We start from the raw sequence: 26,455 nt of genomic DNA, 5'->3' as shown, positions 1-26,455 counted from the left end.
ATATTTTCAAAGAAAGAGGGTAGAGAGATATAGTGCATTTTGTAATAAACTAAGTACTTTACCATAAAAGAAACCCCTTATATCTAACAATTTAGATGATCTGAGGTTTACTAATTTAGAAAAATCTAAAAGTTGTGAAACTTAATTACATTTGAATACATTCTGAGCAGTTTTCCATATTTAGGAGCTTGTAGGTACTGTTCATAGTAAGACGATATCACTAAAATGAGTTTTGTTTCATTTGTTCTCTTAACTCAAGAAATACTTCTCTTTAGGATTTTGAAAAACATGAAAGTGTGGAATATAAACCTCCAAAAAAGCCTTTTGTGAAATTAAAAGATTGCATTGAACTATTTACAACAAAGGAGAAACTAGGTGCTGAAGATCCATGGTAAGAGCAAAAATGAAACTTGATGTGCTGAACTAGTTCTGTAGACAGTGTGTTTCAAACTGTGGTCCATGGAGCACTTGCTGGTGAGCTGCAGATTGCTCACATGGTACTCGCAGTCCTTATTCCATCTGCTAAACCGCATAAAAACACAGCTAAGGATACATTACATATTTTCTTTACTATGTAAGCAATTTCTGTAACTGCTACTGGGATGTTATATGATTGCATATGGGAAGGGAAACAGTCCATGCTATCATGAATAGGAGAGGAGCTGGTCTGCATTATGAAACCATTCAAGAACCACTCCTGTGCAGATTTGTAGTGAAGTGATTAGAATGAGTATGGTTCTAACTGAGATTGAAAAGTTTATTATATATTAAACCTTTTCTACACAAACACTTACTGTGTGTTTGTTTATATATGAAAAGCTTTGGTTGACTTAAAATTTTCCATTAGCATGAGAGAGTCTACTTGTTCTGGTGATGTCTCTGCAACTGGTAGAATATTTCAGACCAGTTGGACTTTTTAAATGTGCCGGCTGCGTATATTAGGTGTAGTATTGTTGAATTTTCAAACCAATGTGTGTATTATAAACTGCTGTTCTTCTATAAGGGGACATCTGAATATTCTCAGTTGTGAGATGTTCCCTCAGTACCAATGAGCTTTGGGGATCTTTTAGAAAGCAGTTCCCATTGGAACCTCATGCCTCTTCACAGCACCAGATGTTCAAGAGGCTCTGCAAGTGGCCACTTAATTTTCTTCCTTCCTTCCTTTCTGCAGCTAGCTTCACTGTGTAACCAGAGAACCGTCCTTATTTTTTTTTAACCTAAAATCTCCTGTTAGCTTGTTGCTGTTATTAGTTTGGATTGTGTTCAGGTATAGTTTCTAGATCATTGTGCATTTGAATCCCAGGCAGACTCTGTTCCAGGGCATCCTGTCCAATTCAGAAGACCTAGACTAGAGGGGAAAAAAACCTTTTTAAGCAGTGTATTTGATGCCCCCACACCTTCCTGGAATCAAATATACATCATTGCTGCCTGACCTGCCGCACGTAAGGCCATTTTCCAGTTTGTTGCTCAGCATGTAAGGCCTTTACAGCTCAAACTAAGGAGGACAGGCACTCTCTATTTTAGGACTTTCTCACAGTGGTGGCCTTACACATCAGATTCTGGGATCTGCTCTTTGGTCGGGGCTTGTCCTGGCCCCATGCAGAGACAAGAGTAGATTTTCATTGGATTTGAAGCAGTCCCAAATGGGGGGGAAAGAAGCTTTTGATCCTGTGATCCTCAGTTTTATCTTGTTTAAAGTTGAAAGAAATCTGAATCCAGTTTCAGACCTGCTCTGACAACAAGGAGTCAGGGCTGCATTATCTGAATCTAAGTGCTAGAATAGTCTTGATTGATCTACTAGTGTTTTGTTGGTGCTTCCACATAAACACAAACTGGCCAGCACTGTCAGGGCAGGTCTCGAGAAGTACTGGTACATGAATCTCCTGGATTAATCATCAGATATCCTTACTCCAAAATAGGATGGTCTTGGTTCACTTAATCTTGCATCGTAGATCATGGGACACTGACCTCTGCAATGGTTCAGAATATCTTGTAGCAGTCAAAGAAAAAAAATCACATTGAAATGTTACACCTAGAAATGGAAAAGATTTTCTCTGTGGCAGCAGATTAGTGCCTATCTCTGTGCTGTGCTCTACTTAATGTATTATGGACTATTTAATATAGCTGAAGTTTCTTTGCCTCTTCATGTAATCAAAAGGTATCTGTCTACCATGTCAACATACCACATGCTCCCATAGACTATTGTAGAGTCTTTAAACATCCCTCCACATGGAGAGCATGTCCTGATGGGAGATGTCAACTTAACGCTTGTCATGGCTAATGACTGTGACCTTTGAAACTTTGGGGAGAGTCCACTCTATTCCATTAGTCACTAACGACAGCTTTCTTAATCAAAATTACAACTTCAGGAAAGGTAAGAGACTTGCAGGCTTTGATGGCTGATCCTCCCTTTGCCATATTCCAAAGGCACAAAGCTGTCATGATCATGCATGTTCATCCAAGATGCTTATCTTTAAATAAATAAATAAAAAACAAACAAACAAACTGACTGGTTCCATCTGAACCAGACCATGTAATATCCTGGTTTTCTTTCTAAAATGTCATTCTCAACAGGGAAAGGTAGATGCCTACATCCTCGATGTTTAAGAGGGCTTTGAGGTTTTTAATTGGATAAAACTAAGTTTTATGTAGGAAGCTTCCTGAACTTTTTTTGTATCTTTTGGAAAGCAGTGTAAGAAGAATGTAATTTCCACTTAGAGCCTATCAAAATGCATGTATGCTGATCGTGGCTTTTTTTCTGTTTCCCCTCTTTTGGCTGGGAAGTTGGTACGCTTGTTTTTCTTTAAGCTAGATTGTATTTTTAATGTATATCAAAGGCACCAGGAGGGTTTTTTAAACCTTTCCTAGAATCTAAATTAAAAATAAAATTGCCTGTTGGCTTTGGTATCAGCACCTGGTAGCCTTGGAGCTCAGGCTTGTAGGGCTAAAGCAACATCATTGACCTGCCTCAGCAAGGATTCCATCATAGAAATATTCAATATTCTACCTGAAGTTTTCTTTATGCAGCACCATTCTCTTAATTTGTCATCTTGATGGGATGTTTGTTTTGGGAGGGCAGTTCTGCAATCCTTTCTAATTAGAACTTAGCCTGCCTTCCTAGAAGTTGTACTGTTACTTACATTTGCCCAAGTGGAAATATGCAGAGGCCGCTTCAAAGAAAAGATTATTTTTCATGATTCTTACCTGCCCACCTTCCCTACTTCTTTGGAATTGTATTCTCTCAAAGATTCACAAAAAGAAAAGGAGTACTTGTGGCACCTTAGAGACTAACAAATTTATTTGAGCATTAACACGGCTGCTACTCTGAAACCTCTCAAAGATTCAGGAGACGAAACCAAGGCGCTAGGGATTTCACAGCCTCTTATCTCTGTTACAAATGTCCATTGCTGTTAGTGGGAGCTTTTGTGGTTGCAGTGGTCACTGCATTTCTTGAATGCTCTAAGTTCAATGGCAGTGGGGTGGGAGCATATCCCACAAGTGTGGATGTGAGAAGTGACACTTGAAGAACCACAGTTATTGGTAAATAAGCTTTTTCTTTCCAGATGCTCATAACTTGCTGAAATTTTCCATATTCCTTCAGCTGCTTTTGAGTTTAAAAAAAATCTATAAAGACCAGCACCAAGGCATATTATATAGTCTGTGCTATTTGAGTTTTTTCCTTTGTTTATATTTCAAATATTAAAAATAAGTCTTGATCCCTGGAGGGCTTGAGCACCCACAGCTCACATTAATTTCAAGAGCACTATCTTTCAGGTTCAGGCCATTAAACAGTGAACTGAAGGTTTACACATTCAGCTTCCAACCTGGTATATCTTTCTTGTTGGTGATACACTTCAACACCCTGCACTCTTTATGAATGCTAAAGTGACTGTCTTTCTTTTAGGTATTGTCCAAACTGTAAAGAACATCAGCAAGCAACCAAAAAGTTAGATTTGTGGTCACTGCCCCCAGTACTGGTAGTACATCTAAAGCGCTTTTCTTACAGCAGATATATGAGGGACAAGCTGGATACACTGGTTGATTTTCCAATAAAGTAAGAAAAACTTTTGAATTGAAATATTTAAATGTTAGCCTTCACATTTCTAATACGCCTGACGTTTTGAGATTAAATTAAATGTTTTAATTAAGAGTTATATTCAATGGGTCCATGCTTAATTTGCAAAATGTTAGTTCAGATTTACAGATCAAGTCAAGCACTAATGGGGGAAAAGCAATACTCGTGAGCAGAAGACCTAGAAAATGTAGGCTGTGGGAGGGAGGACTGAGTAACATGAAACAAGTAAAATAGTTAGATAGGTGTGAAAAATAATTCACAGAGTGGTATTGGGCAAAGGACTCTGGAAGGAGATGTTTGACTTTGACAGCTACAGGCTAATGTTTAAGGTACCGTATACAGGCAGTTGAACAAAGTGGAAGCCAGGATGAATATTTGTTTGAAGCTAACTTATGTTTAAATTATTTTTTATGTAAATTTGAGAATAGAGAAGGGTGTGTATGTACAAACTCTGATCCCATATCTGTTATAGATCAGAAGAGAGAGAGTGTGTGCACTCCCAACCTTTCCAGTATTGTGTCACTTGTGTTTTCCTATATGAGGCTTTGTGCCACTGTTTGGCTCCAGTAGGATACATTTTAAAATAAAAGGGCCCGAAGACAACACTCAAATGTTAAGCAGCAGTTGGAAAAAAACATTAACGTAATATGAGCTTTTCTTTAAACAGTGACTTGGATATGTCAGAGTTCCTTATTAATCCAAATGCAGGGCCTTGCCGCTATAATTTGATTGCTGTGTCCAACCACTATGGAGGAATGGGAGGAGGGCATTGTAAGTTAATTTTGAACACCATCATTTTACTTTCTTTCCATGTTTTATTTTGACTCTTAGCACTAAAACTGACCCTTATTAATCAGCTGCATTTTTTAAAAATGGCCAAAAGGCAAAAAAAAAACCCAAATCCATGTCATTTAATTCTGTTACTTGAAATGTATACACTAGTTGAATACAATATCTATTTGAGATGAGCTTTTGAGAATGTTAAATTATTTTGAACTTTGTGTTGGCTGAGTCTGTCATGGAAGGGACATATTTATCCTCCAAAAAGCACTACAGTGCTGTAATATCAACTCACTTTGCCTTCCTGGTCTGAGATTTTATATGCAATTATGCCTCTCATTCAAAGGGAGGAGAGGAATGAAGAGGTGGGTAAAAGCCTCTAAGATCCTTTATTCTGGCTGACTGCCCTTTCCTTTAAACACGCTTTTTGATAAGGTGAAAGCTAAATTGGCATATGCTTTTCTTGGGGTGAAAAAATACCTAAACCTGGAATACTTGGGTCAATATAATGAAAAAGAAAAAGTATGAATCTTATAGCAATGATATGGCTACTATTAATAAGTTTATACCATATTATCTATAACAAGATTCAAAAGTCATATGTTTGATGAGGACCAGCTTGGATCCTTTATAGCTTTATTTTGCTCAATTGCCAAAGTTCTTAGTTAACATGCTTCTTTTGGGTCCTAGATACTGCTTTTGCAAAAAATAAAGATGATGGAAAATGGTACTACTTTGATGACAGTAGTGTATCAACTGCATCTGAGGACCAAATAGTGGCAAGTATCCATGTATTTTTATTTGTTTAAGGGACAGTGCAAATACACACAAGTTTTTGTTTACATTTCAAAAACCAGCAGATTTCAGCAGAAGTCTGATGACTGTTGGCATGCTTGTTATATTTTAAGCATAGCAACAGCTATCTTCCTGTCTTGAGGTAATGGTTCAAACTCTTGCTTCGCAAACTTTGCCCTGTTTATTAAATTATACCTTTAAAACACCCCCGCCCCAAACTAGCAAGCCAGAGCTCACCTCTCTTGTGAGAAAGCAGCTGCAAAGAGGGAAGAAAAGGACACGGGTCTAATATTAATTAATGCGGGTGGGAGGGAGGGACACCATTGAAACCTTAAAGGGATTTTGAAAAATGTTCAGCTATAATGTTGCATTTATACTAGGGCTGTCGATTAATCACAATTAACTCATGCAATTAATTTTGTTGAGTTTTAATCGTGCTGTTAAACAATAGAATACCAATAGAAATTTATAACATTTTTGGATGTTTTTCTGCATTTTCAAATATATTTATTTCAATTACAACACAGAATATAAAGTGTACAGTGTCACTTTATATTTTATTACAAATATTTGCCCTGAAAAATGATAAACTAAAGAAATAATATTGTGCAATGTACCTCATACAAGTACGGTAGTGCAATCTTTGTTGTGAAAGTGCAACTTATAAATACAGATTTTTTTGTTTGTTGCATAACTGCACTCAAAAACAAAACAATGTATAACTTTACAGCAGCAGTTCTCAAACTGGGTTGGGACCCCAAAGTGCGTCGCGATCCCATTTTAATGGGGTCGCCAGGGCTGACTTAGACTTTCTGGGACCCAGTGCGGAAGCCGATGCCCGTGGCCAAGCTGAAGCCCAAGCCCCACTGCCTGGGCCTGAAGCCCTTGGGGCTCAGGCTTCAGTCCCACTCCTGGAGTCGTGTAGTAATTTTTGTTGTTAGAAGGGAGTCACGGTGCAATGAAGTTTGAGAACCCCTGCTGTAGAGCTTACAAGTCCACTCAGTCCTACTTCTTGTTCAGCCAATCTCTAAGACAAACAAGTTTGTTTACATTTATGGGAGATAATGCTGCCCACCTCTTGTTTACAGTGTCACCTGAAAATAAGAAAAGGCGTTCCCATGGCACTGTTGTAGCCAGCATTGCAAGGTATTTACATTCCAGATATGCTGAACATTTGAATGCCTCTTCATGCTTCGGCCACCGTTCCAAAGGACATGCTTCCATGCTGATGACTCTCTCATTAAAAAATAATGTGTTAATTACATTGTGACTGAACTCCTTGGGGGAGGGTTGTATGTCTGTCTCCTGCTCTGTGTTTTACCCACATTCTGCCATATATTTCATGTTATAGCAGTCTCAGATGATGACCCAGCATGTTGTTCATTTTGAGAACAGTTTCACTGCAGATTTCACAAAACGCAAAGACGGTACCAATGTGAGATTTCTAAAAATAGCTACAGCATTCAACCCAAGGTTTAAGAATCTGAAGTGCCTTCCAAAATCTGAGAGATTTCAGAAGTCTTAAAAGAGCAACACTCTGCAGAAACTACAGAACCCCAACCACCAAAAAAGACAATCAACCTTCTGCTGGTGGCATCTGACTCAGATGACGGACATGAACATGCGTTGGTCTATGCTGCTTTGGATTGTTATTGAGCAGAACCCATCATCAGCATGGACACGTCCTCTGAATGGTGGTTGAAGCATGAAGGGACATATGAATCTTTAGCACATCTGGCATGTAAATATTTTGTGATGCTGGCTACAACAGTGCCATGCAAATGCCTGTTCTCACTTTCAGGTGATGTCAACAAGAACCGGGCAGCATTATCTCTTGCACATGTAAACAAACTTGTCCGAGTGACTGGCTGAACAAGAAGTAAGACTGAGTGAACTTGTAGGGCTCTAAAGTTTGAAATTTTTATTTTTGAGTGCAGTTATTTTTGGGCATAATTATACATTTGTAAATTCAACTTTCATGATAGAGATTGCACTACAGTACTTGTATTTTTCATGAACTGAAAAATATTTCTATTTTTACATTGCAAATATTTATAATAAAAAAATAAATATAAAGTGAGCATTGTACACTTTGTATTCTGTGTTGAAACTGAAATTAATATACACCTCTACCCCAATATAACGCAGTCCTCTGGAGTGTAAAAAAAAAAAAAAAAAAAAAAATCTTACTGCATTACAGGGAAAATAGCATTATATCGAACTTGCTTTGATCTCAAGCATTTCCGTTATTAGTACAGTATTTGAGACAAGAAGTTTTATTTTTGGTGTTGTTTTAGAAAGAGCACATCTGATGTCGCCCTTCACATCGAGCCCGGGGTTGGGGCTCGCAGCCACGCATCCCGGTCGGGGCTCGCAGCAGTGCGTCTCTGTCGGGGTCGGGGCTTGCAGCCATGCGTCTTGGTTGCGGCTCACAGCCCAGCGCAGGGGTCAGGGCTCGCAACTTGCAGCCATGTGCTGGGGTCGGGGCTTGCGATCCCCACATAACCGGGTCACGGCCCCCAGTTTGAGAGCCAGTGTTATATACGAGACAGAAAACCATTTTTGCTTTAACACGTATCCGAATTCGTGTTATATTGGATCGCGTTATATCGGGGTAGAGCTGTATTTAAAAATGTGGAAAACATCCAAAAATATTTTAAATAAATGGTATTCTATTGTTTAACAGCGTGATTAGTACAATTAAGTTTTTTTAATCACTTGACAGCCCTAATTTATACATTTACTCTACTTTGCATGTTAAGGGAAAATGTTTTTAGTGTTTTTGTTCACTAGGATTGTTTTCTGAGCATTTCATATTCTTATCCCATTTAGACTTACAAGTGTGGACATAATGTTGAACTTACGACACCAGATTGTGATGTCAAATTCATGATTTATTTACTATAGCATCCACGTGGAAAGAGCTGCTCTGAGAAAGAGAGCCCTTATTAAAGTGCACACATTCATTACTAGACAACAGAACTAAACAATACTTGCCAAATTCATTTGTCTGATTTCTCCAGGTTGTTTTTCAGTGTGACTTGATGCCTTTAAACTAAGGGTGTCGGCTTTGACAACACTGAACATTTCTTAAAATAATCTTACAATAATATGGTAAAATCCCTGGAGTTGCCATAAATTTGATTAGACATTTCCTCTGGTGCTTTCTCCATAGATGGGTTTCTTGAGTTCCATTAATCTTGTCCTTGTTTGTTTGAGTCACAGCAATTAGGATTTAGTGCTAGAAATTTCAACAGTCTGTCCAGGCAACTCATCATATATATATTTTATAGTGACCTCCAATTGCTAAATTTTAGGTTCCTTATGCAAACGTTGAAGGTGTTCAAAATTGGCCACGTAAGTGAGTTAAGTGCTAAATTTTCTTAGTTAAAATCCCATTACCTCTTGACCAAAACAACACAGGATGGGAGAGAATCGAGACACTTGTATGCAGAGGGGTCATTTTAATGTGTCAATTGGCTTATTTTTGCATGCTATTCATTTCTGCCTTAGCTTGGTAATTCTTCATTTGTTGTACTTGATTTAATGTAGCCGGGGGGTGGGGGAAATTTGATTCTTTGTTTGCTGTTGTATAGTCTGACACCGACATTGTGACACTACAGTAGTTTGTCAGAGCAAACTGCAGTGATATAGAGCATACGTTTATACTGATAAATATGGCTTCTTTGTGGGGGTGGAATTTAAGTTAACTATAAACTTATTCAAATTTTCTCCCCTCCCCACCCCAAAAAATTATACTGAGCTGTGAATGAATCTTGTTTCCTAGAAAATCCAACACTCCCAACATAAAACAATTACATACTTTATAATCATGGAAGGCTAATAAAGGTAGTACTCGTTGTTAGAGACACAAGGTGGGTGAGGTAATATCTTTTATTGGACCAACTTCTGCAGGTGAGAGACACGAGCTTTCAAGTTTACACCAAACTCCTCTTCAGGTCTTGGACACTAACTCAGGCCAGGTCTACATTGCAGACCTATATCGGTATAACTACGTTGCTCAGGGGTGTGAAAAATCCAACATGACCTAACCCCCATGGAGACAACGCTATGTCGATGGGAAAGCTTCTCCCAAAAAGCAAAAGATTTGCCATTGATGATCATTAAGGTAGTAACAGTTTGTTTTTTCTTGTTTGACAGTCCAAAGCAGCATATGTGCTCTTCTACCAGAGACAGGACACTATCAGTGGAACTGGGTTTTTCCCTCTTGATCGGGAAACTAAACAAGGTGCTTCAGCTGCCACAGGCATCCCATTAGAGAGTGATGAAGACAGCAATGAGAATGATATAGAAAATGAAAATTGTATGCACACTAACTAATAGAAGACCTAGAAGCCATAAAAAGAAAGACTTTCTCATTGGAGATATCTATAGAAAGAATGAAATTGCCCACCAAATTAAAAATAAAATCTGAGATGGGGAATTTCAGATAACAGAATGTAAATCCTTTATTGCATTTTAACATGTGCAGTACTTGAAGTGAAACACAATGAAAACTTTAACAGAAATTGTCTCTAATACATTTACAGTCTTGTATTCACAAGCTATCTATAGGATATCACAAATAAACCCCTTTTAAGTTTTCTGCTGCTGTTTTGATTAATTATGTTTTCTTCATTTGGGATCTGAGTTCATAACTAAAATGTTAAATTTGTGGACTTTGATAATTTATTTTCTTAGTATTACAAGAATACTACGGTGGAGAGCCTAGTTTTTGGATGATTTTATTCATGTATATTAGGCTGTCACACATACTACTATTATTTAGCTATTACATGTGGCATAAATATGAGAAGTAGTATTCCTGAAACACCAAATTTTCAAGTTTCTCCCTAGAAATTAATGTTGACCAGTTTTAAACTCAATCATGATAGAAGAAAATATCTTGAAAAAGGTGTTTTAACCTTTTGTGGTATAATTAAATATCCAGAATATTATGTTCATCTTATTGCTGCTGTGGAACAGGTTCTGGATTTCATGCTGAATTAACAAACATTTTGCAATTAAATGTAAGTATCCCTTGTTGCTTGTTGGATCTACTATGTTGACGTTATAATTCCAGTTATCTTGCTTATAAAACATGCATAACTTTAATCTGGTGTCACTCCAAAATTTAAAAATGTGCTGTAAGTTCCCTGCCCATGTGGGTAGTTTGGCAGCTTTCAAACTACTTTGTAATAGGGACAAATTTAATAGTATTCTGTATCCATAGTAATGACTGTGCATCAGGCTTAGATAAAATTTTTTCCACATAACTTGCCTTTAAATTGTTAATGAACAATTGATTTTAAAGGTAGGTCTGTTAATTTTCTTTGTGTGTTCCTGATGGAATTCACCATAGCCTTACAGCTTATCTCAAAAGGTAACTTATTATAGGAGAATTGACATTTGCATGTTCAAGAGTCAGAACCTGTACAGTATATAAACCATACAAACCTTGAATTGGATTTTAGTTAACCATGTTCAAGGGTCCAGGATGCCAAAAATAAGTGTGACAGTTTGAAACATTAATTTGCTGCTTTCCCTTTGATCTAGTTGGACAAATGTATTGTTGATTTGTATACAATACTGCCTTCGTTAGGCGCTCTTAAGTGTGGGAGCACACTTCACATATCTACTACCTGAAGAATTGCTTTGTGTCCCACTGTTATGAAAAGCAAAAAGTATGATGTTCTTCACTTGAACTAATCAAATACAATAGGTTATAAATTGTGTATTGTAAATAAAAGTTCACTCTGTGAGTGCACATTTTGGTAAATTATTTATTTATGTTAGCATTAAAAAGTTTAAAAAATTGCATTTGACCAGGATATAAATGAGGTATGTTGGACATGGCTTTGCATTATACCTTGATATTAAAGCTGGTGTTTCATCCTGGTATTTTAAAGCTGCTTTCTGAGTTTTTTTTTTTTTTAAATGTAAACTAACCTCCTGCATGACAGAGGTTAAAATTTTGTCTGCACTTGAGTTCACTTGGGTTTACATTTGAAATGCGCATGTTTTATTTATACAGATTTCAATAAAGCTATTCAAGGCCTTATTTAGTCTTTCAATTTCTTACTAAAAAAAAAAATCATGCCAAAAGGTTTTGCTTAATGGGTAGATGACCAAATGCTACCAGAACGTACATAATCCTTGGTTACAACATAGTCATTAATAACTAATCACAATAAGATGTGTGGTATTTCCAGACAACAGGTGGAACATGTGAAATGACTTGTTTGTTTCTGTCATCTATCTAGCTCCAAAAGGCAGTCAGATAAATTCTTAAAGTTAATATGTCACATGATGTAAGAAATCTTAATCTATTATAAAGATGGTCACTAAACATGTAGTGTTTCAACTGTAATAAAGAATAATTAGCACTCCAAAATAAGGTGCCATCTTAAGTTTGACATAAATTTGAGACATAGGAAATGTAGCTCTAATCCTGAATGCATGAGAGAAGCTGGTTTCTGAGTTGTAACATTTGGAAAAATATATGTTGCTTTAACTATTTCATTTAAATAATGTTTAAACATATTTTTCAGATACTGAACTTCAAGCTTATGAGAAAAACCTAAATCTGTAGCCTTCACTTATTGCCCCCATTGCTGGTGGTAAATTTCAACCTCTGATGGAAAATATTACTTACTTTTTGCAATGTTTCTAAAGAGATTGCTTATTTTCAGCAACTTTCCTATATGTTGCCTCTGACAACTGAAAAAGCCCCATATCATGATTCTAGTAGTGGGAGAAGTGGGCTTGCATTCAGGAGACGTAGATTCCCAACTCTGTCACTTTTCTCCCACCCAGTCCTTGGATTTACTTCGTGCCAGTCCTTGTTTGGCACACCTGGAGTTTTTTGGAATCTTTTTTTTCCCTTTGCCTTGAAAAACATGCAACAGTGGCTTCAAAATGTTTTCTTAGGGTGGGACATAGACAGAAATTATTTGATCTCATCTCTTTTGAGCCATGAATAGCTGGACTGCAGTACATGTTCCATAATTGGAAGCATATGGGTACCTGTGTATCCCCTTCTGCTACACTGAGCAGTCATTAGTAACAGATCAGGATCGGTCCAGTCCCTTGGACTTTTTGAAGTATTAGCATTTATGTATAGTAGTTTTGTTTGTTAATTTTAAGAGCTAACTTTGGAAACATTCATTTTGCTGGCAAACAGGCTGTGGCCAGTAGAAGGGGTTTCCAGGCAACATAGGCTGTGTTTTATATGCAGAGGGGCTTGCTCTGCAGCAAGTGAGATTTAGGAGATATTAGGAAAAGATATTAGGAAAAACTTTCTAACTATAAGGATAGTTAAGCTCTGGAATAGGTTACCAAGGGAGGTTGATGACTTCTCAAAGTCCCTTCCAGCCCTACATTTCTGATGACGTGATTCTAAGACTTATTAGCGACTTATGTGTGTTTTTCCAAGAGCACTTTCCATGTTGTCAAGTTGCCATATTAGTAGCTTAAAAGAATGATTAGAAACAATTTCAGTATTTTTGCTTTCAAGGTGGTAATGTATAGCTCTAAGTTATGCTAAAGGTTTGTTATTAAGACTCACAAAACTTTGTGAAGTTAGGCTAAGAAGGATCATAAAAAATGTTAAAAACAGATTTTAAATTACTTAGTGAAAATATATATAGAATCATAGAATATCAGGGTTGGAAGGGACCTCAGGAGGTCATCTAGTCCAACCCCCTGCTCAAAGCAGGACCAATCCCCAACTAAATCATCTCAGCCAGGGCTTTGTCAAACCTGACCTTAAAAACTTCTAAGGAAGGAGATTCCACCACCTCCCTAGGTAACACATTCCAGTGTTTCACCACCCTCCTAGTGAAAAAGTTTTTCCTAATATCCAACCTAAACCTCCCCCACTGCAACTTGAGACCATTACTCCTTGTTCTGTAATCTGCTACCACTGAGAACACTCTAGATCCATCCTCTTTGGAACCCGCTTTCAGGTAGTTGAAAGCAGCTATCAAATCCCCCCTCATTCTTCTCTTCTGCAGACTAAAAAATCCCAGTTCCCTCAGCCTCTCCTCATAAATCATGTGTTCCAGTCCCCTAATAATTTTTGTTGCCCTCCGCTGGACTCTTTCCAATTTTTCCACATCCTTCTTGTAGTGTGGGGCCCAAAACTGGACATAGTACTCCAGATGAGGCCTCACCAATGTTGAATAGAGGGGAATGATCACGTCCCTCGATCTGCTGGCAATGCCCCTACTTATACAGCCCAAAATGCCATTGGCCTTCTTGGCAACAAGGGCACACTGTTGACTCATATCCAGCTTCTTGTCCACTATAACGCCTAGGTCCTTTTCTGCAGAACTGCTGCCGAGCCATTTGGTCCACAGACTGTGGTGGTGCATGGGATTCTTCCATCCTAAGTGAAGGACTCTGCACTTGTCCTTGTTGAACCTCATCAGATTTATTTTGGCCCAATTCTCTAATTTGTCTAGTGCCCACTGTGTCCTATCTACCTCTCCTCCCAGTTTAGTGTCATCTGCAAACTTGCTGGGGGTGCAATCCACACCATCCTCCAGATCATTTATGAAAATATTGAACAAAACCGGCCCGAGGACCGACCCTTGGGGCACTCCACTTGATACCGGCTGCCAACTAGACATGGAGCCATTGATCACTACCTGCTGAGCTTGACAATCTAGCCAACTTTCTATCCACCTTATATTCCATTCATCCAGCCCATACGACTTTAACTTGCTGGCAAGAATGCTGTGGGAGACCGTGTCAAAAGTTTTGCTAAAGTCAAGGAACACCACGTCCACTGCTTTCCCCTCATCCACAGAGCCAGTTATCTCGTCATAGAAGGCAATTAGATTAGCCAGGCATGACTTGCCCTTGGTGAATCCATGCTGACTGTTTCTGATCACTTTCCTCTCCTCAAAGTGCTTCAGAATTGATTCCTTGAGGACCTGCTCCATGATTTTTCCAGGGACTGAGGTGAGGCTGACTGGCCTGTAGTTCCCAGGATCATCGTCCTTCCCTTTTTTAAAGATGGGCACTACATTAGCCTTTTCCAGTCATCCAGGACTTCCCCGATCACCATGAGTTTTCAAAGATAATGGCCAATGGCTCTGCAATCACATCCGCCGACTCCTTTAGCACTCTTGGATGCAGCACATCCGGCCCCATGGACTTGTGCTCGTCCAGCATTTCTAAATAGACCCGAACCACTTCTTTCTCCACAGAGGGCTGGTCACCTCCTCCCCATGCTGTGCTGCCCAGTGCAGCAGTCTGGGAGCTGACCTTGTTCGTGAAGACAGAGGCAAAAAAAGCATTGAGTACGTTAGCTTTTTCCACATCCTTTGTCACTATGTTGCCTCCCTCATTCAGTAAGGGGCCCACACTTTCCTCGACTTTCTTCTTGTTGCTAACATACCTGAAGAAACCCTTCTTGTTACTCTTAACATCTCTTGCTAGCTGCAACTCCAGGTGTGATTTGGCCTTCCTGATTTCACTCCTGCATGCCTGAGCAATATTTTTATACTCTTCCCTGGTCATTTGTCCAGTCTTCCACTTCTTGTAAGCTTCTTTTTTGTGTTTAAGATCAGCAAGGATTTCACTGTTAAGTTAAGCCAAGCTGGTCGCTTGCCATATTTGCTATTCTTTCTACACATCGGGATGGTTTGTCTCTGTAACCTCAATAAGGATTCTTTAAAATACAGCCAGCTCTCCTGGACTCCTTTCCCCCTCATGTTATTCTCCCAGGTGATTCTGCCCATCAGTTTCCTGAGGGAGTCAGTCTGCTTTTCTGAAGTCCAGGGTCCGTATTCTAATGCTCTCCTTTCTTCCCTGTGTCAGGAGCCTGAACTCGACCATCTCATGGTCACTGCCTCCCAGGTTCCCATCCACTTTTGCTTCCCCTACTAATTCTTCCCGGTTTGTGAGCAGCAGGTCAAGAAGAGCTCTGTCCCTAGTTGGTTCCTCCAGCACTTGCACCAGGAAATTGTCCCCTACACTTTCCAAAAACTAAAGGTGGTAATCTATTTTTGCAAGTGCTTAAATATATATGCTTATAGTCGGGGAGAATTATATTTGCACCATCTGCAAAATGTGGGAAACGCTCTAAGGTTGTGCTTGTTCTCTATGTAACTCAGACAGAGAACAAAGGTTTTTAAAAAAAAAAAAAAAACACCTAGAGTTCAAGTGCCAACTTGAGTGTTAGAAACAGAACGAGCTTCTTCTCTCACAATTTACAAAAAGCAAGAGAGAAGATCAATAAGAGTACAGCATACTAAAAAAATAAATAAAAATAGAAAGTTAGGAAGGCAAAGAAAGGCGCAACCAGTTACCAAAAGATAGCTTCAGTGTGACAAAGCGGGAAGCTTCCTTGAATCATGCTAAATGCAGACAGGTGACCTCTTCCGAAAATAGCTAAAATAACTTGTCATAGATCTTGTATGTTCAAATGCTTTGCTATTTACCTTACTAATTTTAATGCCTTTACAAACTCCTTCCTTTCTGATATTTCTTTAATAGCTAACCACTAGTTTATTCTTCCTTATTTTCTTTCTTCTCTTTAATTATCCTATTGTTAAACAGGTTTAAAACAAAGTTTTATCCTAAAATTTATAATTGATCTAAATTATAGGATTTAAATCCTAACAATATACTGGTGTCTAATTCAATTATTTAGTTTGGAGAGGACCCTGGTGACCGAATGCTGCAGCCATCTCCACTGACTAGCAACTTTCGGTGCGACACACGCTGGCCTTGTGTCTCCAGAGGCATTGCCAGAGTCCCTGAGGAGACTGCATGGTGCAGGGCGCCGATCCCTGCTGGTAATGCTAGTGCAAACACCTAGGTGGCACATTTCACTGTCATTGGTAACAGCTATTCAGGAGCAACAGCTGGGTGCTGCAGGGAGGGGCTGCTGCATTGTCCCCTCTCCCCCTCAATCTCCACCCATTCTTTGGAGGCTGTCATAGCCACAAAAAATTCCACTGGTGGTTGCATTTGAGAAATGCTGTTCTAAAATAACTCAATTGCTATTTCAAATATCCAAAATACCAGTTTTTTGAGTAATTTGGGATCACTAACCCCACATCTTAATGACAATGATGTAAAATTAATTGTATTTCCATGACCAGTCTGCTGTATATTTATTCTATTTTGTATTTGCCCATGTTTAATCCTTCCAGATAAGTATTTGTTAGGTTGGCAGCTGTCCACACTGGAAGGAAACATTAATAAGGAACTCCTGCATATACTGGAATATTTTGTATATTGTGATGAATCCAAGATTTGAAGAGCCCCTCACACAGCCTGTTGCTCTGTTAAGGAACATTTATATATATATATGTAAGTGTGATGTGATTGGCATCATGATGCCAGTCTGTGGATATGCTTGACTAGATGAAGAGTCCAACAAGATCAGTGAGTTAGCCACTACTGTGTCTTGCCTGGCTCACCAAATAGCATAATGTAGCTGTGAGGATTACCTGTAATGTGAAGAGAACACGACTGTGTGGTACCTAACCACAAAAACTACCAATATGGCTTTCTAACATGTCCAGTTATTAATAACTTCCGTTTTACAACTCTAGGAAAAACCATCATTGAGCACAGTTATTACTACTGTCTCAATTTGGAAAAAAGAAACCACAATTGATAGTATTTCAAAAGAAACAAATCTTGACCAATATGTTCCACTATTCAAGGTCCACATAAATCCTTTAATTCTAAATTTTAAGATGTTAGATAAAAAGAATACACGTTATTTAATTAGTAAGAGTATGGCCCAGTCCAAGGAACAATTGAAAGTCTAATTCAAAATGGTAATTCTGAAGTATCGATAATTCCCATGCAGTTAAAGATACAATTTTCTTGTGTTAATATTATTATACTGTATTAATTCTGTTTTGTCACTTACAAATAATAGTGCAAAAGCAAAAAAATTGCCTTAAGGTATTAACTAGTTACTAAAAGAACATTTTAAATCGCACCAAAGATTAATGAGGTAAAGGTGTCGTCATAATAAACTATTACAGTGACAAGGTGTTATTACGGTGAGAAGGAGGGTGTTAACACACAGGCCTAAAGCTCTGTGATACTAAAGAATTGTTAATCAAGAAGTATGGGCTGGATGAATGCACTATAAGGTGGGTAGAAAGCTGGCTAGATTGTCGGGCTCAACGGGTAGTGATCAATGGCTCCATGTCTAGTTGGCAGCCGGTGTCAAGTGGAGTGCCCCAGGGGTCGGTCCTGGGGCCCGTTTTGTTCAATATCTTCATAAATGATCTGGAGGATGGTGTGGATTGCACTCTCAGCAAATTTGCGGATGATACTAAACTGGGAGGAGTGGTAGATACGCTGGAGGGGAGGGATAGGATACAGAAGGACCTAGACAAATTGGAGGATTGGGCCAAAAGAAATCTAATGAGGTTCAATAAGGATAAATGCAGGGTCCTGCACTTAGGATGGAAGAATCCAATGCACCGCTACAGACTAGGGACCGAATGGCTCTGCAGCAGTTCTGCGGAAAAGGACTTAGGGGTGACAGTGGACGAGAAGCTGGATATGAGTCAGCAGTGTGCCCTTGTTGCCAAGAAGGCCAATGGCATTTTGGGATGTATAAGTAGGGGCATAGCGAGCAGATCGAGGGACGTGATCGTTCCCCTCTATTCGACACTGGTGAGGCCTCATCTGGAGTACTGTGTCCAGTTTTGGGCCCCACACTACAGGAAGGATGTGGATAAATTGGAAAGAGTACAACGAAGGGCAACGAAAATGATTAGGGGTCTAGAGCACATGACTTATGAGGAGAGGCTGAGGGAGCTGGGATTGTTTAGTCTGCAGAAGAGAAGAATGAGGGGGGATTTGATAGCTGCTTTCAACTACCTGAAAGGGGGTTTCAAAGAGGATGGCTCTAGACTGTTCTCAATGGTAGCAGATGACAGAACGAGGAGTAATGGTCTCAAGTTGCAATGGGGGAGGTTTAGATTGGATATTAGGAAAAACTTTTTCACTAAGAGGGTGGTGAAACACTGGAATGCGTTACCTAGGGAGGTGGTAGAATCTCCTTCCTTAGAGGTTTTTAAGGTCAGGCTTGACAAAGCCCTAGCTGGGATGATTTAACTGGGACTTGGTCCTGCTTTGAGCAGGGGGTTGGACTAGATGACCTTCTGGGGTCCCTTCCAACCCTGATATTCTATGATTCTATGATTCTATGATTCTAAGACTCCTATGAAGCTTTGTGAAGTTAGGCTAAAAAGCTGCTAATAAATGTCAGCAAAAACATTTTACATTGCTTATAGAGGGAAAAATATATCTAAAGTAGGGCTGTTGATTAATTGCAGTTAACTCGCGCGATTAACTCAAAAATTAATTAAAAAAATTAATCAGTTTTAATTGCACTGTTAAACAATAGAATACCAATTGAAATTTATTAAATATTTTGAATGTTTTCCTACATTTTCATATACGTATATTGCATTCTGTGTTGTAACTGAAATCAGTTATTTTGTTACAAATATTTGCACTGTAAAAATGATAAAAGTTTTTCAATTCACCTCATACAAGTACTGTAGTGCAATCTTTGTTGTGAAAGTGCAACTTACAAATGTAGATTTTTTTTGTTACATAACTGCACTCAAAAGCAAAAACCATGTAAAACTTCAGAGTCTACAAGTCCACTCAGTCCTACTACTTGTTCAGCCAGTCGCTCAGACAAAAAGTTTGTTTACATTTACATTCTTATTTACAATGTCACCAGAAATTAAGAACAGGCATTTGCATGGCACTTTTGTAGCTGGGGCAATGCAAGGTAATTACGGGCCAGATGTGCTAAACATTCATATGCCCCTTCATGCTTTGGCCACCATTCCAGAAAACATGCTTCCCTGCTGATGATGCTCGTTAAAAAAAAAAAAAATAACATGTTAATTAAATTTGTGAATGAACTCCTTGAGGGAGAATTGTATGTCCCCTGCTCTGTTTTACCAGCACTCTGCCATATATTTCATGTTAAAGCAATCTCGGATGATGACCCAACACGTTCATTTTAAGAACAGTTTCACTGCAGATTTCACAAAACGCAAAGAAGGTACCAATGTGAGGTAAATAGCTACAGCACTCGACCCAAAATTTAAGAATCTGAAGTGCCTTCCAAAATCTGAGAGATTTCAGAAGTCTTAAAAGAGCAACACTCCTATGCGGAAACTACAGAACCCGAACCACCAAAAAAGAAAATCAACCTTCTGCTGGTGGCATCTGACTCAGACAATGAAAGTGAATGTGTGTTGGTCCGCACTGCTTTGGATTGTTATCGAGCAGAACCTGTCATCAGTATGGACGCATGTCCCCTGGAATGGTGGTTGAAGCATGAAGGGACACATGAATCTTAAGCGCATCTAGCACATAAATATCTTGCGATGCCGGCTACAACAGTGCCATGCGAACAGCTGTTCTCACTTTCAGGTGACACTGTAAACAAGAAGTGGGCAGCATTATCTCCTGCAAACATAAACAAACTAGTTTGTCTGAGCGAATGGCTGAACAAGAAGTAGAACTGAGTGGACTTGCAGGCTCTGAAATTTTACATTGTTTTATTTCTGAATGCAGTTTTTTTGTACATAATTCTACATTTTTAAGTTCAGCTTTCATGATAAAGAGCTTGCATTACGTACTTGTATTAGGTGAACTGAAATACTATTTTTGTTTTCTTACAGTGCAAACACTTGTACTCAAAAACAAGTGAGCACAGTATACTTTCTATTCTGTGTTGTAATTGAAATAACCATATTTGAAAATGTAGAAAACATCAAAAAATATTTAAATAAATGGTATTCTATTATTTAACGGTGCAATTAATCACACAATTGCGATTAATTTTTTTCATCACTTGACAGCTTTAATCTAAAGGTAATGGGCTTTGCAAACTTATTGTTGCAACTGCTTAAACAGAGCTGACAAGCATATATATCTTAGTAACAAATTGTTATAAAATTGTAATCAAAAGCATAAAGTAACTGCAAAAAGGAAAATAGTTAGTTAAGAAAAATTGTCTCTGTTGGCCAAAACTGATGTGACCTTTTGTACTCTGGAAATTTGGAGTGTATTATATGTAACTGTTTAATCAATTAACGGCAAGGTAGACATTTTGATAGTAATTGGACAATAACAATTTAGAGAGATAAGGTGGATCCAATCTTTTATTGGTGGAAGAGAAAAGCTTTCGAGCAGGTTCTGAAGAAGAGCTCTCTGAAACTCAAAAGCTTTTCTCTTCCAACAACAATAAAATAAATGGTCTAATAAAAGATATAACCTCAGCCTCCTTGTCTCCTTTATATTCTGGGACCAACACAGCTACAAACCCTGCAAACAATAATACCTGACAAAGTTAGCTGCAAATGTAATATAAAATAAACACGGGGGGAGGGGGGCATAAAGACCTGTAAATTTGGCCCAGTGCAAGTGCATAGCCAGGTAGCCCCAGAGGTTGGTAAGTAATTGCCTTTCTCTGCTGTGCTGTCATTTTCTTTGGTTAGGACAATCTGACTTGAATAAACCAAATTGGGCTTAACAACCTCAGGAATCAATTTTCTAACAAGAACCCATTTATTGCAAAGGCAAATCCAAGGATACATTAAATATACTTAATGATTTAGCACTTAGTCAAACACTAAGTTTATAAACTTGTGCTCACAGTGTATTTCACTTCCAGCTTCAGAACTTAGATCTAAATGTGGACTTACATTTGCTGGAACAAAGCTATCCATGAATGCTTGGATCACAAGAGACACTATCAGTTAGTACTGAAGAGAGGAACTTACAGTTGCTTTTCAGAATAATCTACAATACAAAATGAATATTTAGTTTAGATTTTTATTAGTTACAGCTAAGGAGGCACTCATCTTGATAGTTATATAAGGGACAAAGTAGGAAAAAGCAACTATAAAATACAATAGAACTTTGCTAATTTTACTTCATACTAACAAAATAGACTGGGAGTCAGAAGACATTCTTTTCCCAGGTCTGCCACAGCTTTCTTTGTGATCAACAGCAAATAGATATGGTCTGGTTTTTCAGAGGTATCCATCACCTACAGTTTTCATTGACTTTGGCTGCAGTGGTTGGATGCACAGCATCTCTGAAATCAGCCTATTAGTCTCTAACAATCCTCCATAAAACAGGGATAATACCTACTTCACAAGCATGTTGTGAAGTTTGTAAAGTGCTTTGAGATTCTCAGAGGGAAGTCACTTAAGGTAGCAGGGCAAAGTAATTAAGTGGCAAGCATAAGCTCAATTCTTTCAGAAAAATAACCATATATCCCACTTTTGAGCCAAGATCTAAGAGCAGATTACTAACGTGCTCTGAATTTACAAAGAATTAGTTAAATTAACAAAGTAAATGATACAAGAACATTGTGAATTTAATACTAAAAATAAATTATATTTGTCAAAATAAAGAAACATTTTAATGCAATATTTTGATTTCCTTTTAGTATTTTTGCTATACAACTTCTTTAGCCCACTTTATCTATGTGATATACTAGGAACCTTTACCAAGTAGAGACTGCAGCCCTTTACTATAGAATCTCTGTGGATAGAAATTCCACACTTGAAAAACAAGAGGATGGCGGCACTTGTTGTTGATTAGGTATACATCACCTCAGGAAGAGCTGCAGAGAGGAAATTTCTAGACTCCATAAATAACTGCTTCATGGAGCAGATCATCCTAGAACCTACACGAGAGGAGAGGTAATTCTTGATAGCGCAGGATCTGGTTCAAGAGCTGAAATGCTCAATAGTAGTGACCATAATGTAATTAAATGTAACATCCTTGTGGGGAGGGGGGAAACACCAAAGAAACCAGCCACAGTAGCATTTAACTTCAAAAAGGGGAACTACACAAAAATGAAGCTATTAAATAGAAATTAAAAGGAACAGCCACAAAGGTGAAATGCCTGCAAACTGCATGGAGACTATTTAAAAAACACCACACAAGAGGATCAAACTAAATGTTTACCCCAAATGTAAAAAAGAGGACCAAAAAACTGCCACCATGGCTAAACAGCAGAGTAAAAGAGGTGATTAGAAGCATCCTTTTAAAATTGGAAGTAAAATCCTAGGGAGGAAAATGGAAAGGAGCATAAACTCTGGCGAGTCAAATGTAAAGTATTATAAGGCAGGCTAAGAAGCCTTTGAAAAGCAACTAGAGAAAGACACAAACTAACAGCAATATTTTTTAAGTACATCAGAAGCAGGAAGCCTATTAACTAGTCAGTGGAGCCACTGGATGATCAAGGTGCTAAAGAAGCACTCAAGACAAGGCCCTTGCAGAGATGTTAAATGAATTTGAATCAGTCTTCCCTGCAGAGGATGTGGGGGAGATCCCCACACCTGAGCCATTCTTTTTAGGTGACAAATCTAAGGAACTGTCTCAGTTTAAGGTATCAATAAGAGGAGGGTTTGGAACAAATTGACAAAATTAAACAGGAGTAAGTCACAGGACCAGATGATATTCACCCAAGAGTTCTGAAGGAATTCAGATATGAAGTTGCAGAACTCCTTACTGTGGTATGTAAACCATCACCTAAATCAGCCTCTATGACTGAAAGGTAGCTAATGTTATACCAATTTTTAAAAGGGACTACGGAGGCAATTCTGGCAATTTTAGGCTAAGTAATTAATTAAGTAACTAATTAAGTAAGCCTAACTTCAGTAGCAGGCAAATTGTTTGAAACTATATTAAAAACAGAATTATCAGACACATAGATGAACATGATTTTTTGGGGAAGAGACAACATGGCTTTTGTAAAGGGAAATCATACCTCACCAATCTATTAGAATTCTTTGAAGGTGTCAACAAAACATGGACAAGGGTAATACAGTGTACTTGGACTTTCAGAAAGCCTTTGACAAGGTCCCTTATCAAAGACTCTTAAGTAGCATAAGTCATGGGATAAAAGAGAAGGTCCTGTCATGAATCAGTAACTGGTCAAAAGATAGGAAACAAAGGGTAAGAATCAATGGTCAGTTTTCACAGTGGAGAGCGGTAAATAGAAAGGTCCCTCCCAAGAATCAGTACTGGGACCAGTTCTGTTCAACATATTCATAAATGATCTAGAAAAAAGGGCTAAAACAGTGTGGTAGCAAAGTCTGCAGAATATACAAAATCACTCAAGATAGGTAAGTCCAACGCAGACTGCAAAATGTTACAAAGGAATATCACAAAACTGTGGGTGACTGGGCAACAAAATGACAGATGAAATTTAAATGTTGACAAATGCAAAATACTGTACTTTGGCCAATGTACATGGCAGAGGGGCATTGCTGGCACATGATGGCATATATCACATTGGTAGATGTGCAGGTGAATGCAGGCCATCATGTGCCAGCAATGCCCCTCTGCCATGTACATTGGCCAAACCGGACAGTCTCTACGTAAAAGAATAAATGGACACATCAGACATAAAGAATGATAACATTCAAAAACCAGTTGGAGAACGCTTCAATCTCCCTGGTCATTCAATTACAGACCTAAAAGTCGCAATACTACAACAAAAAAACTTCAGAAACAGACTCCAATGAGAAACTGCTGAATTGGAATTAATTTGCAAACTGGACACCATTAAATTAGGCATGAATAAAGAATGAGAGTGGATGTACATTATACAAAGTAAAACTATTTCCCCATGCTTATTTTTCCCCCTACTGTTACTCATACCTTCTTGTCAACTGTTGGAAATGGGCCATCCTGATTATCGCTACAAAAGTTTTTTTTCTCCTGCTGATAATGGCTAACCTTAACTGATTACTCTCGTTATAGTTGGTATGGCAACACCCATTTTTTTTCATGTTCTCTGTATGTGTGTATATATATACCTGCCTACTGTATTTTCCACTGCATGCATCCGATGAAGTGAGTTTTAGCCCACAAAAAAAGCTTATGCTCAAATAAATTTGTTAGTCCCTAAGATGCCACAAGTACTCCTCGTTCTTTTTGTTGAAATTTTTCTTAATTTTCAAATTTGCTTTGACCCAAACCAATTTTTTTTCCTGGCAGAACTGTCAGCAAACCAAAAATTTTTTCCCAGATCTACATACAAACGTATCAGACTGTGGTTGATATATTTTTACTAGGTGCAAAAGTACCTCTTGATCTCCAGTGACATTTTCAAACCATTTTGCTTATATCTATTAAATGTATTAACTTTCATTTTCAGACATAATCATTTTGAGTCCCTCAATTTTTGGGTGCCCAACTTGAGACACATTAAAGGAACCTGATTTTTGGAAAATGCTGAACCCCATTGGCCCATAATGACCAGTTGGCTTTACTGCTGACTTTCTCTGTATGTTGTACCACTTTATTTTTTCCAGTCGTTTCCTTTCTCAATTTAGTTTGTAAGATAATACTTAGTGCTGCCATGAGTGCAGGAGACGGGGCTACATAACCCTTCCAGTCATATGATTCTTCAGGACAAAGGTCATTCATTCTGTGAATTTGTACAACACCCACACAGTGTATTTAAGAGCACTTGTCATATATATAAAAAGCATAAGAATTGCAGATAGAGCTATAAGTTCAGCAATACTGTGCTTCCTCACTATATTTGACACAGTTTTTATTTTTTTTAAAAAAAGGTTTTCATGGAGTAATTCTATTCACACTGACTGCTAGTTACAACAAACATTTCTGTCACGACTGGTTGGCCTGATGTGTATTAATTGTTAGAGCTAATTTCTACAGTGATTTTTTTGAGAGCTTTCCCTTTTTGTAGCTATCTACGATTAAGGGAAGCATATGGCTCTATGGTGTCTAGTGGGTTTTTTTGGGGTGTCTTCCAGATTTTCTATGACGTATGTTTTTTTCTGTTTCTGTGTTGCCTTGTTATCTGAACAAGAAGATTTACACTGAGTCGGGTCACTGACTGTAGACATACCAGCATGTGCAACTCAGCAAAAATATACATATGGTAAAGGGCTTCTGAGTGAAATGTAGAAAAAGAAATGTTTCGATAGGAAGTGTATTATTCTTTATATAGCAACAAAGGTGTGTGTGATACTTTACAGACAGGAAGATAAGACCCCATTACTCCAAGAAGTTCATAATCCAAGCCCCCTATCCTAAGGAGTTTATAATAGTTGATGTTACAATTTGTTATAGGCCTGCCTGAGTGGCAATTACATGATTGTGCAGGAGGTGCATATAAGAGAGGCTGATTCAGGCATAAGCAGGCAGTGTGAAAGAATAGGGCCTGAAAAATCCGCTCACCTGCTATAGGTTGGAAACTGTGCTGAGTGAGTGCATCTCCCTCTGCAGAATCAAAGCTTTCACTTTAAAAGAAAATTAGTCCCTAACCAGTCTGGCTGTGAAGGAAACCTTCCAAATGTGAACCGAGTGTAAACAGGTGCAGTGCTGATTTCCTAGGTGAGCAAACACCATGCCAGTGACGCTGTCCTGCTTAGGGGTACGATAAGCTGCAGCAGAGTAAAAACTGAGCAGACTCTTCTCAATTTTCATGGCTGTTTTTCAAATCTCTGTGGGTGACAGTAAAACTAACAAGGTCACTTTCATTCCACTGAGGTTTGGGAAAACTGTAACCACAGCAGAGGCAGGCAATGGAGCTATTCTCTGGGCAGGAGAGCTCACTACTGAAGTCTGGGGAATAGGGAAGTAGCAAAAATACTCCCTCCAGCCCCACCTTCAGCAGCCAGAAAGCTGAGTGGCATAGAGTTGTCCCTGAACAAAGGAATACCTTTCTCATCTTTTTATAGCAGTATGTGGCTACTGGTTTTGTCTCGTGATTAGGAGTCTGGTAACACTTCC

General features: G+C 38.5%; 1 protein-coding gene and 1 long non-coding RNA gene across 2 annotated transcripts in view; one reads left to right on the top strand and one right to left on the bottom strand.

Annotated features, from left to right (window-relative positions):
• Window positions 1-11,711, top strand: part of USP15 (ubiquitin specific peptidase 15) — a 124,104-nt gene extending 112,393 nt beyond the window's left edge. Inside the window, 5 exon segments of the mRNA XM_038396941.2 lie at window positions 276-391; window positions 3,905-4,054; window positions 4,743-4,846; window positions 5,546-5,634; window positions 9,812-11,711. Coding sequence (XP_038252869.1) covers window positions 276-391; window positions 3,905-4,054; window positions 4,743-4,846; window positions 5,546-5,634; window positions 9,812-9,991 — 639 coding nt within the window. The 3' untranslated portion in view covers window positions 9,992-11,711.
• Window positions 1-26,455, bottom strand: part of LOC119853647 — a 34,901-nt gene that overhangs the window by 299 nt on the left and 8,147 nt on the right. Inside the window, exon 2 of the long non-coding RNA XR_005292164.2 lies at window positions 21,373-21,469. This is a non-coding gene — a long non-coding RNA (uncharacterized LOC119853647). The remainder of the gene's footprint in view (window positions 1-21,372; window positions 21,470-26,455) is intronic.

This window comes from Dermochelys coriacea, chromosome 1 (genome assembly GCF_009764565.3).
Source record: "Dermochelys coriacea isolate rDerCor1 chromosome 1, rDerCor1.pri.v4, whole genome shotgun sequence".
NCBI lineage: Eukaryota > Metazoa > Chordata > Testudines > Dermochelyidae > Dermochelys > Dermochelys coriacea.
Note: the sequence above shows the minus strand (reverse complement) of the source record. Positions and strands in the feature narration are given on the sequence as shown.